General features: G+C 38.5%; 1 protein-coding gene across 4 annotated transcripts in view; it reads right to left on the bottom strand.

The window, feature by feature from the left end:
- PPP3CA (protein phosphatase 3 catalytic subunit alpha) overlaps positions 1-13,189 on the bottom strand; it is a 173,312-nt gene that overhangs the window by 41,489 nt on the left and 118,634 nt on the right. For all 4 annotated transcript variants that reach the window (XM_014263150.2, XM_014263151.2, XM_014263153.2 and 1 more), the window contains exons 3-4: positions 9,046-9,170; positions 392-503 (exon numbers count right to left, since the gene is read on the bottom strand). In XM_014263150.2, coding sequence (XP_014118625.2) covers positions 392-503; positions 9,046-9,170 — 237 coding nt within the window. The remainder of the gene's footprint in view (positions 1-391; positions 504-9,045; positions 9,171-13,189) is intronic.

The raw sequence follows: 13,189 nt of genomic DNA, 5'->3' as shown, positions 1-13,189 counted from the left end.
TGACACAGGTGCCAGGGCTGGTGTGCCAGCAGGTTTTGCCTGCCAGGTTGCTGCGTGGGCAGCAAACCCTCAGCTGCTGCAAAAAGCGTCAGCAGCAGAACACATTTACCAAGAGCATCCAGGCCCAGATGGACCCACAACAGCCCCAGGATGCTCCCACACCAGGCTGAAAAGCTCACATGTGTGGGGCTCTAAGCCCTTCCATTCCACACCACTGAGAGGTGACTGCCCTCTCAGGGAACAGGGATTTAACAACAATTTAAAATTAATGGCTGGCAACATGAAAAGTACATGAAAATTTACTAATAGTGAACCGGTATCAAGTATTTTTAAAATTACAAATTAAGTTGCTGAAAAAGGAGTTAAGAGGAGAAAGGTAAGATAGACTTACATTCTTGCTTAAATGTGAAATACTCTGTTAAATGTCTACATTCATGGTTCCCACGAAGTAAAAACAGTGTTTTGGGGTAAAGGATTTTCAAGGCCCACAAGTACAGCACACACTGCGAATCAGAACAAGAAAGTAAAAACAGAATTCATAATTAATGACAGAACGATTTACATTCCCCTTCATCACAAAAAAAAAGCAGAAAAAGTAAAATTTGTGCAAAGCATTTATTTTCAACTGATGAACTTCATTCTTCATATACTACATTCAAACACCTCTCTGTACTTCAGCCTGGAATGACTGGAGCCCATGTGGGTATATTCTGATAGTATTTTACACTTTTTGCTGAGTGACACTGCCGTCAGCAGCCCCAGCTCTCACACACCAATTGCTGTGCATCTCTACAATGAAGTGCACGCTCTCCACCTGGAAAGTCGTGCAGAAGCCTTCCGTGGAAACAATTTCACCGGAAGACCTGCATTTCCTGGCTTAAGGAAAATCTGCCTCAAAACAATTTAACTCACACTTCAGGAAATACCTCAGCTTTCAGCTTGCTCATTTTTCACTTAACATTGTTCTCCATATACAATGGGGTAAAAAGATCCACAAAGCTCACGCATTAAATGAAGTTACTACCAAGCTTTTACGATGCCTTTTCTCTTTCCTAAAGATTTCTATTTGAGGTGACATTTCTTCTAGACATGTTTTTAAAGATTAAAAAAAAAGACTTGGAGAGCCTAAGCTCTGCTCAGACCTTACTAAACCACCCAATTAAAAATATTTGTTTCAAAAACGAGCTCACAGCTCCAAGGAAGTTGATGGAAATAAAACCCACTCATCCCATGAGATGAGCCCACTACCAGCAAGGACACTGTAGAGATCACAGAATCCTCTCAAAAACAAGAAAGCTAGAAAAACTGTCTGAATGGTTTTTCCTCCATCCTTTCCTTGCTTATATAACCATGAACTGCAGAAATGCTGTACAAGAAACAAAAGGTGTCAAAACCCCCCACTTCAATTTACATCTACTTCCTAAGACTCCTCTCTGTTCCATTGGGAAAAAAAAGTAATTTAACTTAATAACCAATAGACTGGAAATTCAGAATGCATTCTGTTGTTTTGGAGTAGAACAACATCAGCATTCCTGTAAATGTAATGCCTCTACATTATAGTGTGGATTCCCTTCTGCAATTCAGAGTGCCTTGAAAAACAGCTGAATAGAAACTTTAATCATCTCAACATGTAGATTTCAGCTACCTTTTTTGCTACACAGTCAACTCATAAAAAAAAAAAACAGGAAAAGAAGGAGGGATTCAGTATTAAAATGTCTGTGCTCACACTACCAATAGATAATCACACCGCAGCAGGAGTTTTATACTACTCCTCACTGCCTTGAGTTTATTACATGTAAACTTCTGAATGCTTCATCTGTTCTTTATCTGTAATTTCTGTTCTTCTACTCAGAGGGCCTATAGACAGAGGAAAACAGCAAAAATACAGGCAATATATTGGAGGAATTGTAAAATTAATTCTCCTCCTTGGAAACACATGGAAGGCCTCCCAGCTCTTCCAATTCTTCCACATCCCTGGCACTACTGCCACTGCAGGAAGCAAGAAAGAGATGTCACAATGCCAGGGAAATCATGCTAATGTAATCCACCATGGAATTATGGTGTTAGGTCACAGGAATCATCTGTTGTGGCTCAAAACAACCACAAAGGGTGTGCCTGGATAAAGTCTTCTGTCCCTCTGTAAACTCCAGCAGGTTTGAGGGTTTCACTCCAATGGGGCAAGAAACCTGAACTTGTCCGCACCATCAGAGCAATTCTCTCTTTTTGATGATGACTCCTTCATTTCTCCAACAATTTACAGAACCTTCCACTTGAAACTTAGAGACTCATGCAAAAATTTCATGTAAATGTTGTGAGAGAAGTTTAAAGAGACATCCCCACCCATGCAAGAAAAGCTTCAGCTTTTAAAGTCATATCCAAGTTACGTTAGGAGCTTCTAATCCTGCCAACACACTTTTAGAAAAGCACAATTAGTGATTAAATTAAATGGCATATTAAAAAAAAAAAAAAGTAATTTACATTGCCCTTTTAAGTTTTTCACTTTCCTAAAGCTCTGGCAAAATTTAAACAAGCACTACATATTTAAAATATTGTCCAGATCTGGAAAGCAGGGAAAATAAAGAGAGACAGAATTAACTTTTTGGCATTAGGTATTTGTTTACAGGTTGGTAGCTCTTTATTTGCTTATCATAGATTTATTCTTGTTTTTTTCTATGCTTCCTTTGAAGTACTCATGAGAACCAGACAGAAGGTAACAGAGGATCAATACAGTTCAGAAAGTTCTAATTCTCTGCCACTATTCAAGCAATGTAAGCCCACTATTTACATTTTTTGTTTTCAGCAATACTATATCAGGCATTTATTTTGTTTAGACAATTCCTTTAATTTGCTCCCTTTTCCTTTCAGTAGTTCAGTGATGTTGTAATAGTAAATAAGAACTAATTGGAAGAGTTTTTTCCATGCAAACTAATGAGAAAATATGAGGGCAACGATTTTCATGGCTTTTCAACTTAGCCATTTACATACAAAAAACGCTTATGTTCAAACAACAAATCATGATCAAACATTCTGGTTTTGATTTTTTTCCTACCTGTGCTTCACATATCATAATTCTTACTGGAGTCAGAATATTTATGATAAATTGTCCTTGTTAAAAATCTAAGCTACAGATCTTTAAGTATTTTGTAATACTGCTTCCCTGACATAGAATTTTAAAATACCTTTCTCACTTCAACTTTTTCATTAAGATCATACTGAACATCAGCTCTGCTGTACCTCTATGCAAAATGTAGTGAGCACCTTGCGATCTAGACATCTGTAAGGTATTTTTGCCTGTCTCATTTCAACCTATAAAAAAAACCTATATATATATATATATATATAAAAAAAAGAAGTTATAGTTCTTAGCTGAGTATCCTCAAACCCCTCTTACTTATTTTGTATCTTTCAGCTGTTGAAATTGTAGATAAGTTTGTAACAAAGAGGTAATCTGTCCACCTCTTAGCTTCCCTAGTCAAGCTGTTTGCCTGCTGAGGTTCTGGCAGCCTCAGCTTCAGGAAAGAAAAGGTCTGTGCAATTAAGCACTGTGTAAGCCAAAGGCCCACATTTTCAAAACATACTTGGGATTTAACTCCACTGTTGCATGCTGAATTTGAGTATCTGCACAATTCCATATCTCAGCCCCATCCTGGAAAAGAAAACCAAAGGCCCCACAGCTCTTCTATGCATTTCATGCTATGTGACTAAAGCAAGGAGCCTTGAAAAATCATCACCATGGCCGTTTGATTATAACCACAGCAGCACAGTGCTCACTTCTGGGTGCTCCAGCATTGGTAGTGCCAAGGACGAGAGAGATGCAGCTCACTGCCAGCTGTGTGGCTTCGCATTGACCACAAAAGATGAACTACCCCACCAAATGACTGACAGCACTGGGCACTCCTCCAGCAGAGAAAATAAAGTGTGAGTAAGTGTGAGGTAATTCACACTTGAAAGAATAATTTGAGCCACACACTGATGCTCTGTGACCTGTGGAATTGGCATAGCTTTTGCACTAACACACACCTCACCTAAATACAGAAATTGGATTACTTTAGGTGCACTGAAATAATGATGCCATCACAGTACCTACTAGAGATACAGCTTTCTAAAATGGAGTATCACAATGGAAACCATGTACCTTTTCACACACGTAGCTGCATTCATGCTACTGGGGTGACTATTTATTATGGCAGGATTTCAGAGACAAATAAAGGTACATTGCAGCTGTAACCAGAATGCTCATAAGAGACACAGCTTACTGCCATTTCTGAACTACTATCCCTTGAGCACAAAGAAAATTCTGAACACCACTGCAGATTAAAAAAAAAGTCATATTGTCTTCACCACAAGCAGGATTGCAGCAAAATCACAATATACTGTTTGCTAAAGTTTATATCACATTACTCCCCTTTCAGCCTTTAGAAATAATATCTGAAAAGATAAAAAATATCCAAAAAGAAGTACCTCTTTTTCAACCGGAAAGTGACTAGGAAATTATTTTTCATAAATGTTCCTCTAACCCTCATAGCTAGTACTTTCTAAACAGGTATTCAAGTGATGACTCCTAACTCTCATTTTTGGGACCTTGTGTCTAGGCCACAGCTGTTCTCTGAGATGTGTCCCACAGAGAGATGGCATCAGTACAGGGGCAATGGTGCCATCACATGTTCTCCCCCTGCAAAAGGGGTTCTTGGCATGCTGGGGACTCACACTGGGAACAGCAGGCACAGTACCAGTCAAGCTGCAAGGACATCCCTGACACACACAGATGTTCCAGCTTGGAAATCTAATATATATAAAAATAATCCAAATTTGCTGAGTTACTGAATATTCACAGCTCTGAGGAGCACTGCTATACAAAAATGACATCTCACAAGATGCAAATTGTTGCTATGAAAAAAGATATTTGCTACTAGTCTACAGAAGAAAAGGACAAGGAAATTCAGGACAATTAAAGTCCTAGGATTTTCTTTGCTCTAAGAGAATTGAAAAAACTGTTGCCTTCACTGGTGAAGTATTCCTGACCAGCCCAAATTATTTTAAATCAAGCTGTTTACTGGAAAACATTAACACACTACAATAACAGAGGATGCTGAAAGGTATTTATTCTTCCAACTAAGTCCTTAAAAGTTCACAGAGACTTGACAGATAATATACACACAACTTCACCAGCATTAATTTCACCCACCATTTACTAACATAAATTTATATATGTGTAATTCTTTTCTTGGGAGAGACCATTTAATTTCCAACAGTTCACTGAGTTCAGAAGCATCTCAAGCACCAGATGCTTTTTTTTTAATTGGTGCAAGATCCAGTGGTCAAATTCCAGACTCAGTCCAAACACCTCACTTTGTTCTTGCTGGAAATACCACAAAACCAGTTTCACCTTCTGAAATTTCAGTCTGTGCATTCAGGAAGGGAAATGTATGCATGTTCTGAATTTTAAAACATAACTACAGCTTTGTTAGTTTTGCACATTGGTACAACTCTCCGTATTTTAACTCTTTCCTCTGCCAAAAATGATCACTATTACCTTATGATGGTCAAGTGACATATAAAACAGTATGTTGTTATAAGGAATTGAGCAATAAAACAGTTCCAACAGTTGCTTTACATATTATTATTAATAATGCATTATAGTTGGCTTTTACTCTGTAATTTTGCAAAGACTGAGATGAAAAACAGTCTGTATGTGCTCTTCCCTACACAGCACAGCATTTGTCTGCTTTTCAAAAAAGAGTTTTCAGACTCAGGTAAAGAGATTAGTCATTCTTGCTTACAACCTATTCCTGCAGAACCACTTAGGCTCTAACTATTCTTCAGATTTAAAAATAGCCCTCTGTTTTGATCATTTGGGTTTCTACTCTCCATGACCATAAAATTCATTTGAAAGCTAAAACCAAGGGGTTTCTTCTACTCTGGAGTCAAACCTCTGGAACAGTGCACAAGCACAAGAGGGAAATGTTACCAGTTACATAGGTAAGGAAACAAATGCAGTGTATTAAATTGCAGAAATGTGTTGTTTTAAAGTGAAGAAATGTCCAGCTCTGCCAAAAGGTCAAATGGAAAAGAGAACACAGATCTGGAATAAACATTCCGTCTGTCACAAGAAACCTCGTCTCATTCTACCTACAATGACATTTTTTAATTTTATCTGCTGTAACTTCTCTATCAGTCTCTCATCCTTTGACTCGTTGGTTAGAACTAATATAAAAGACACAAAACACACACCCCTCTCTTCAAGGAGTGAAGCTAACTCCAGCAAAAATGGAACATGCACATTAAAAATTGAGCCCTTGGATCAAAAGCTCCATAGGGCAAGGACTGACATTTCTGCTGAGTGCCTTATACAAATACTTTTCTCTTTTTCCCTCTGAATTATCAAATGCCTTCCACCTACTTTATGCAATTTCTTTCTCTGTTCTTAATGATAATAGCTTGCATTATGTACTACCTTTCATCCAGAAGAATCCCAAATGCTTTGCAGCCCACAGAGAAGGATTATCTCGCCCACTATCAGAACTCAGCTTGGTCTAAGCTCAATGGTGTCACTTTTACACTGGAGATCACACGGCAGTCAAGGGGAATATTTTTTAAAGCTTGCATTACTCATGATTAGTACCTTGGACCAGCTACTTAATTCTTTTGGGAAGACCCCAGAACTGCAATAGTCTCTTGTCTCCATAGCAGAAAGGGGAGCCAGCAGATGGATGGAATAAAGATCAGTATGTGATTGGCATGGTAGAAATATGAACTGAGGCTAGGGCTGTTTATCAGCATGACTTCCCCAGCACAAAGTACTGACAAGAGGTGGTGCCTGATCTATGTACTTAGGTCCCCTTCTCCACCAAAAACATTCTCCCCCTCTAAATGCCAAGCTGCATTCTTCACAAATTTCCTTTCCTTGTCACTACTTATTGTGCTGAGTTCATGCCTGACTGCACAGCTCTACATCTAAATACACTTATGAAACTGAAACTTGCCTTCCCTTTCAAAGACATTCTTTAATCAAGGTGACAGGTGGGGAAAATCAGTTATGTGACCAAAAAAAAAAAAATAAAAGTAGTGATTTGAGAACCTAACATACAAAAGAAGTAATAGAAGTGACAGCTGAGATATTTCCTTGGCGCTGGTGGAAGCCAATACTGCTTCCAGTGACAAAGCCATGTTCCTGAATGGAAAATCTGAATTCAATGAATTGAATGTGCTAAGTATGTATGCACAGGTTGCTAATAAGAAATTTTAAGTCTATACATAGACGGTTTTCTATGTCTTGCTATTTCTTTAATTGATAATAGCCCTGAAACAGATTTTGGTAAACTGTCAGAGAAGTACTTGAAAGCTGTAGCAAATCCACTTGTTCTATTTCTTTTATTAAAAGCATGTGTATATAGAAGTGAAGACAAAACCTTCCTCTTCCAAACACATCTTGTCTCAATCAAAGACTACAGAAGATATGAATGAGGTTAATACGACTCAAAAATGGTAGTTCAAGACAGAGCTGCACAATGGTTTAAGTCTGTGAAGCTCTTCCTGCTCCTTCTTCCCAATCTTCCCCAAGCAATCCAGCATGAGAATCCATAGCAGTGATTTAGCTCACAGCTCACTGTGGATCAGTTCTCAAGAAAATAATGAACTCAAGCTAAAAAAAAAAATCACAATCAAAGTTCTGACTTCAGTATGAGACTAAATCCTGACTATATTGACTTTTAGCATGGGGGTGAAAGAACCTTGCAATTTTGAAGTTTTTAGCACATCTGTACTTGGAATAGCATATTTCTATTTGTAAAAGTGCCAAAAGATTCAGTTAACACTTGAAATTTTAAAATGAACTAATAAAACAAAAGTAATTTTATTGAATCTAATTTTTCAGAAACTTCTCACTTTAAACATAACACTGGCAAGATAATATACTGATCTGTTTTCCAAACACCATAAACAACTCAGCTGCTTGGCTTTATATACTTGTATACCAATATGGCAACAGTGTACTTGGATGTGGGATGTAGAATGAAACAGCAGTAGATGTGTTCTCACATGATGCCATCTAATCTAGTTACAGACACACAGACATGTATCATAGCATCTATATTGTTTCCAACAGGTAATGGGCATTCTGCCCTGACTCAGAGGGAGCTCGAGTCTCAGCTTCTCACAGAAACAGTTAAGCTGTAGATCTAGAGTTCAGCAAGGGCTTCTGATTGTTCAATGACTAGATCAGCTATAACCTGGACAAAAAAATCCACATCACGTTTTATTCAACAGTTGCGTACTTCATCTTGTCAGTTTGTAAAATCAAGCAATAACACAGGACAGAAGAAAACATCCAGTTTGTTTTACGGGCACTGGAACAGAGGATTTGGGTTTGGTATTTGATTCTTATTTAGTCAAAGCTGGCAGGTTGGACAGGACACTTTCTTTCACAAGCCAGCTGAAGATGTCATTTAACCTCCACATTCTATGGCCTGACCTGGAGACTATACCAGGTCTCAGCACCACCAACAGGGTGCTCATGCATCACTTCTCTGTGGATTCAAGTGCTGCATCAAAAGCCAGAGATCATGCACTCCTGCATGCCATATCTAAACAGAACTTACTCATCTTCTCCAGCACAGCATGCTGTGTGCTGTCTTTTTGTCCCATTTACCTCTCATCTAGCCCTTCCATTCTCCTAAAATTTCACATCCAGGAAACTCAGATCAAATAAACCTAAAAGTCAAACTAAACTATGGGTCACAGGTTAAGTTTTTCTGTTATGTCTATTTTCTAACAGCTCACGTCTACTCACACTATTTAGCTTTTGCAGGCTGCCTTCTGCCTTTAGATGGCCACTAGTTAGCACCATTCTGTGTCAGCTTTCCAGCACAGCTATAGTGGGATTTGGCTAGATTCCAAGGAACCTTTATAAAAACACCACCAGCAACATTAACATGGTATTTGTGAAGAGACGCAGTATTCCTGAACTAGTTAAGTAAGATATGATGGTAAATATACGTAATACGCTGCAAGCGGTTTTGCACCCAAACCCAGAAATTAGAAACTTACTTCAATGCTGAAGTACCCTCTGTCCACGTAGTCCCCCAGGAAGAGGTACCGCGTGTTGGCAGGAGAACCTCCTACTTCAAACAGTTTCATCAAGTCAAAGAACTGACCATGGATGTCTCCACAAACTAGAACAGAAGAGGAGCAATATTTAGATTCACCATGCAAAAATCATCTTAGATATGCACAATCCAAAGTCACTGCGTTGTAAGATGTGTTATGACAATTCTGTGCATCATCCACTAGTCAATCAGCAGCTGAGCACTGGCAGCTGCTAAGCATAAGCTGTTTTCTATAATGTACATCCATATATGTGTGTGCAAAAGGCTAGCAAGTAACTAAAGGAGAGTCATCAGGTAAATCCAGTCTGTAATGATTTTTACAGATACCTGTCCATTCCTGGTACTGCCACCAGAGCACACAATACCGGCAACAGTAATAAGACAAACCAAAGCTGCCACAAAAAAAAGAACATGTTCAAGAAAGGCTACTCTTTCTTTTAAAATTACTTCTCTATTCTTCGTAGTCTTAAACCCAGAGGAACAGCAACAGGCTTTCCATAAAATGCAAAGCACACCTGTCCTTTGTACGCCTCATTTAACTGACACATTTCTGACTTCTGCTTTCCGAACAGAAAAACATCCTGCTTGCTTTCCCAAACCATGCCTTACACAAGGGGACACTGGTGTTTCACACTTTAACCTCTACCCTTTTATTTAACCTCCCATAATTATGATTTGTTCACCTTCATTGCACTGAAGCCAATCTAAGAGGCTGTTTCCCTAGAAGGAGCAGCCCAAATAAACACGACAGACCAAGCACAAGTGACACGAATCCTGGGCTAGGCTGGGATGCCTCTGTCTGTGCCTTGGGGCACAAAGGTTGGCTCTGCTCTTTTGTGAAACTGCAGACTCCCTGGTGGGTGACTTCAAGCATCTGCAGCAAGGCAGGCAATGCTTTTGGAGAAGCCCATGGATGCCTAAGAGTGCAGTGTCGAAACCTGCTTTGTTTCTGCTACTCAAAAGAGAACTTGCCCCCCCCACACGCCATTTAGGGTCAAGCCTGGAGTTTTTATGGCAATGATCATTAACCAAGGTGATGTTAAAAGCCTTGACTGGTGCTGAGGTCAGGTTAAACTTGCCCTTCAATGGCCCAAAACCCAACCCAACAAAAAAATCTCATTTTCACAGATAGGCCTTATCATGCAGCAACAGCCCACCTTAAGTACAATTCAGATGCTTTCTTTCACGTAAAGCTTTGTCCCACTACAGATAAGCAGACTTCATATTTGTCAACATGCCATGGAGAAGCTGAAGCCACAACTCCACAAAAAGAGCACTATATACACAACAGGTGCAGTACCAAATCCAACAAACTTACAGTGCAAAGTGTTCATATGCTATTGTCTTTCATCTCAGTCCAGTTCACATTATAGTTTTATACTTGTATCCCCTTTCCCTGAATGTATACACTAACAATAAAACCCATATAGTGTCATTCCATCAAAAAAACTAAATACAAAAGCCAGAAAGAACCCCCATCCAAACCAAACCAACCTCTCACCCTCTGGGTACAGAAAAAAACCCACTGATATCTCAGTCACTGTTTTCATGAATATTTATGTGAAATTTGACACAATTCATGATTCCTGGCTAGCTGACCATTCCTTCTGTGATAGTAATGTGATATTTTCCCCATAAAATATCATATTTTATCTTATCACCACTGTGATACACTTTATAATCTTTTAACTAGTTGATTCCCCACTGTGAGTTTTAGATGACAACTTTCATGCTAAAAGCCATCAACAGTTACAATTTCAACCCAAGAAAAATATCTGCCATTAATTATGCAAAATAAATACTATTTAAATCCCTACGTGGTCTAACACCACCACTGTTTTTCTAAAAAAAAAAGTTTGTACCCCAAAAGAAATTATTTTGTAACATCTTTATTTGAATGCATTAATCTACCAAACCAATACATACTTCTTGACTGTACTCCTCTGCATGGACATTGTGGGAAGATTAAAAACACGTGTCACAATTTGATGGCCAGGCAATCTGCTCTCCTAACTTGCAACAGAAAAGCTTTTAGTTACATAACTGTACAGCTCTACCAATTATCGCCCGCCCCCATTTGCTCCAACTGCAAAAACCTGAAGTTGAACAAGACTGAAAGATTTTAAAATGGATTTAACTTTTTTACTTTCACTTAAAGCACAAAGAAACTAGACTTTTTTTTTTTTTTTTTTTTCTTTTGGTATGCAGACATGTGAGACATGTGTGAACAGGTAAATGTACTGGGCCCATTACAGAGAAACCAGAAAGGTTAGAAAGCTTTCCGCAAAGGAGCTGCATTGTCCCTGAATTTGTCAGAAGTCAGAAAAGCAGTGCGCAAATCAGTGAACAGGACAGAAATAAAAAGTCCAAAGCTCTGCAATCCCACAAGTTGCAAAAGTCTGAATTGGTCTCGAAAATGGGTACTTGATGGATATTCTAGGCACTTTGCACAGAGCAGCCTACTTCTTTTATACTTAGCAATAGATACCAAAATGTACTCAGGAAAAACAAAACAAACCCCCCCCCCAAAAGCCCAGCACTCAAAATTAACCTTGTCAAATTAAGTAGTTCCAAAAGAGAAGCTTAAAATCAGCAGGTAAAATCAGAGGGAGGAAGATGCTCAAAATAAAGAATTATAATGGTTTAATTTATTACTGTCAAATCCCAGAGTTACTACTGGAGAACTACAATGTTACATACAGTTAATTGAATTAGTATTTTGCCTGGAATAGGATGGAATGGCTTACAGACTTTACACTGTAAAACCCATATAAACATATTCTCATGAATAGCCTGATTTACAAATTAATTAAAGGGGCAATTTTGCATGCATACAGTACTATGCTCCATTTATCGTTTGAAAAGAACTGCAACTGCTTCTAAAGCTATAGTTCTGCCACCTTTCTTTTCCAACTCTAAATTCCTATGAATCTCAGATCTGGAAGATTTCCCAGGCAGCTGAATCAATGCTTTATCTTTCATCAGGTGGGGGCAAAAGAGATCCAGCATTATATTTCCATTCATAAAGGCAGAAACATCCACCAGCCAGTAACTCTGCCATAGTCATCATGTCACGCTGCAGCTTCACATCACTAAGAAAGAACTTGCAGTGCTGTCCCACCAAAAGCCTACAGGAGAGGTTCCATATCCACTCCACACAGTGCTAAGTCCACTACCTGTGTCCTTCTTGTTACAGGAAAAAAATAAAATTAAAATCACACCAGTTATTATATATTCAGGTTTATTCTCTTACAAGCATTAGCATTGAATCTGTTGTTCCTGTTAATTTTGCCAGACACATCCTGTTTCGTTACACCTGGCACAGGCCCTCTTTTGGTACTGGAGCTCTTACTATTAAACAACACGTGCAAAGGGATATGAACATTTTTCTATCAAATAATAACAAAAAAAACATCCCAAGCACAGTAAAGCAGGAGATTCAATTTTTAATGAAGATCTCCAGGACTGATGTACTTATGGATTTTAACTATGAACACAGGGAACGTAAAGCTTGGTTTCTATGTGTGCAGGATTAGCATTTAAAGCAGCTGTGTTCATATTAAAAAAATAAATAAATAAAAAAATCCAGAGGAGGCATTCACATACTTTCCAATATCAAGTGACTTCCTGAAAGTGCCATCAAGTGATGGCCTTTGTACACTCATTAATTTATAATAAAAAAGTAACCTGACAGCAATTTTCTTCTCCCCTATGAAGACAGCACTGCTTAATTTAGCCAGTGCTTTTCAACTTCCTTTGTATTCTAAAATTGCCAGCTGGACAATAAAGCTTTTTCTATTCACTATTTCCAGGGATCAGTTCAGGCATCAAATTTGTTGCTTAAGAATTTGTCTATCTGAGCCTGTCAACATCCTAACCTAAACTCTCAGGGCAGCAAGGTCCAGAACTGCACAACACACTAGAAATGTTTCAAATGTAAAGAAATTTTTAAGTTATTTGAAACTAATGTCCTGATGGCCAACAAATTAACTGTTGGTAAAATCACAAAGTTTGAGAAACACTAGTTGTTTGTGGACTCCTTAGAAATTTATCTCTGTTGAGGAAGTTTTCAAGGAAGACACAGG

The sequence above is a fragment of the Pseudopodoces humilis genome, chromosome 6 (assembly GCF_049639895.1).
Source record: "Pseudopodoces humilis isolate 2021_Gansu_Grassland_sample_001 chromosome 6, ASM4963989v1, whole genome shotgun sequence".
Lineage (NCBI taxonomy): Eukaryota > Metazoa > Chordata > Aves > Passeriformes > Paridae > Pseudopodoces > Pseudopodoces humilis.
This window is presented reverse-complemented; position numbering and strand designations above follow the sequence as displayed.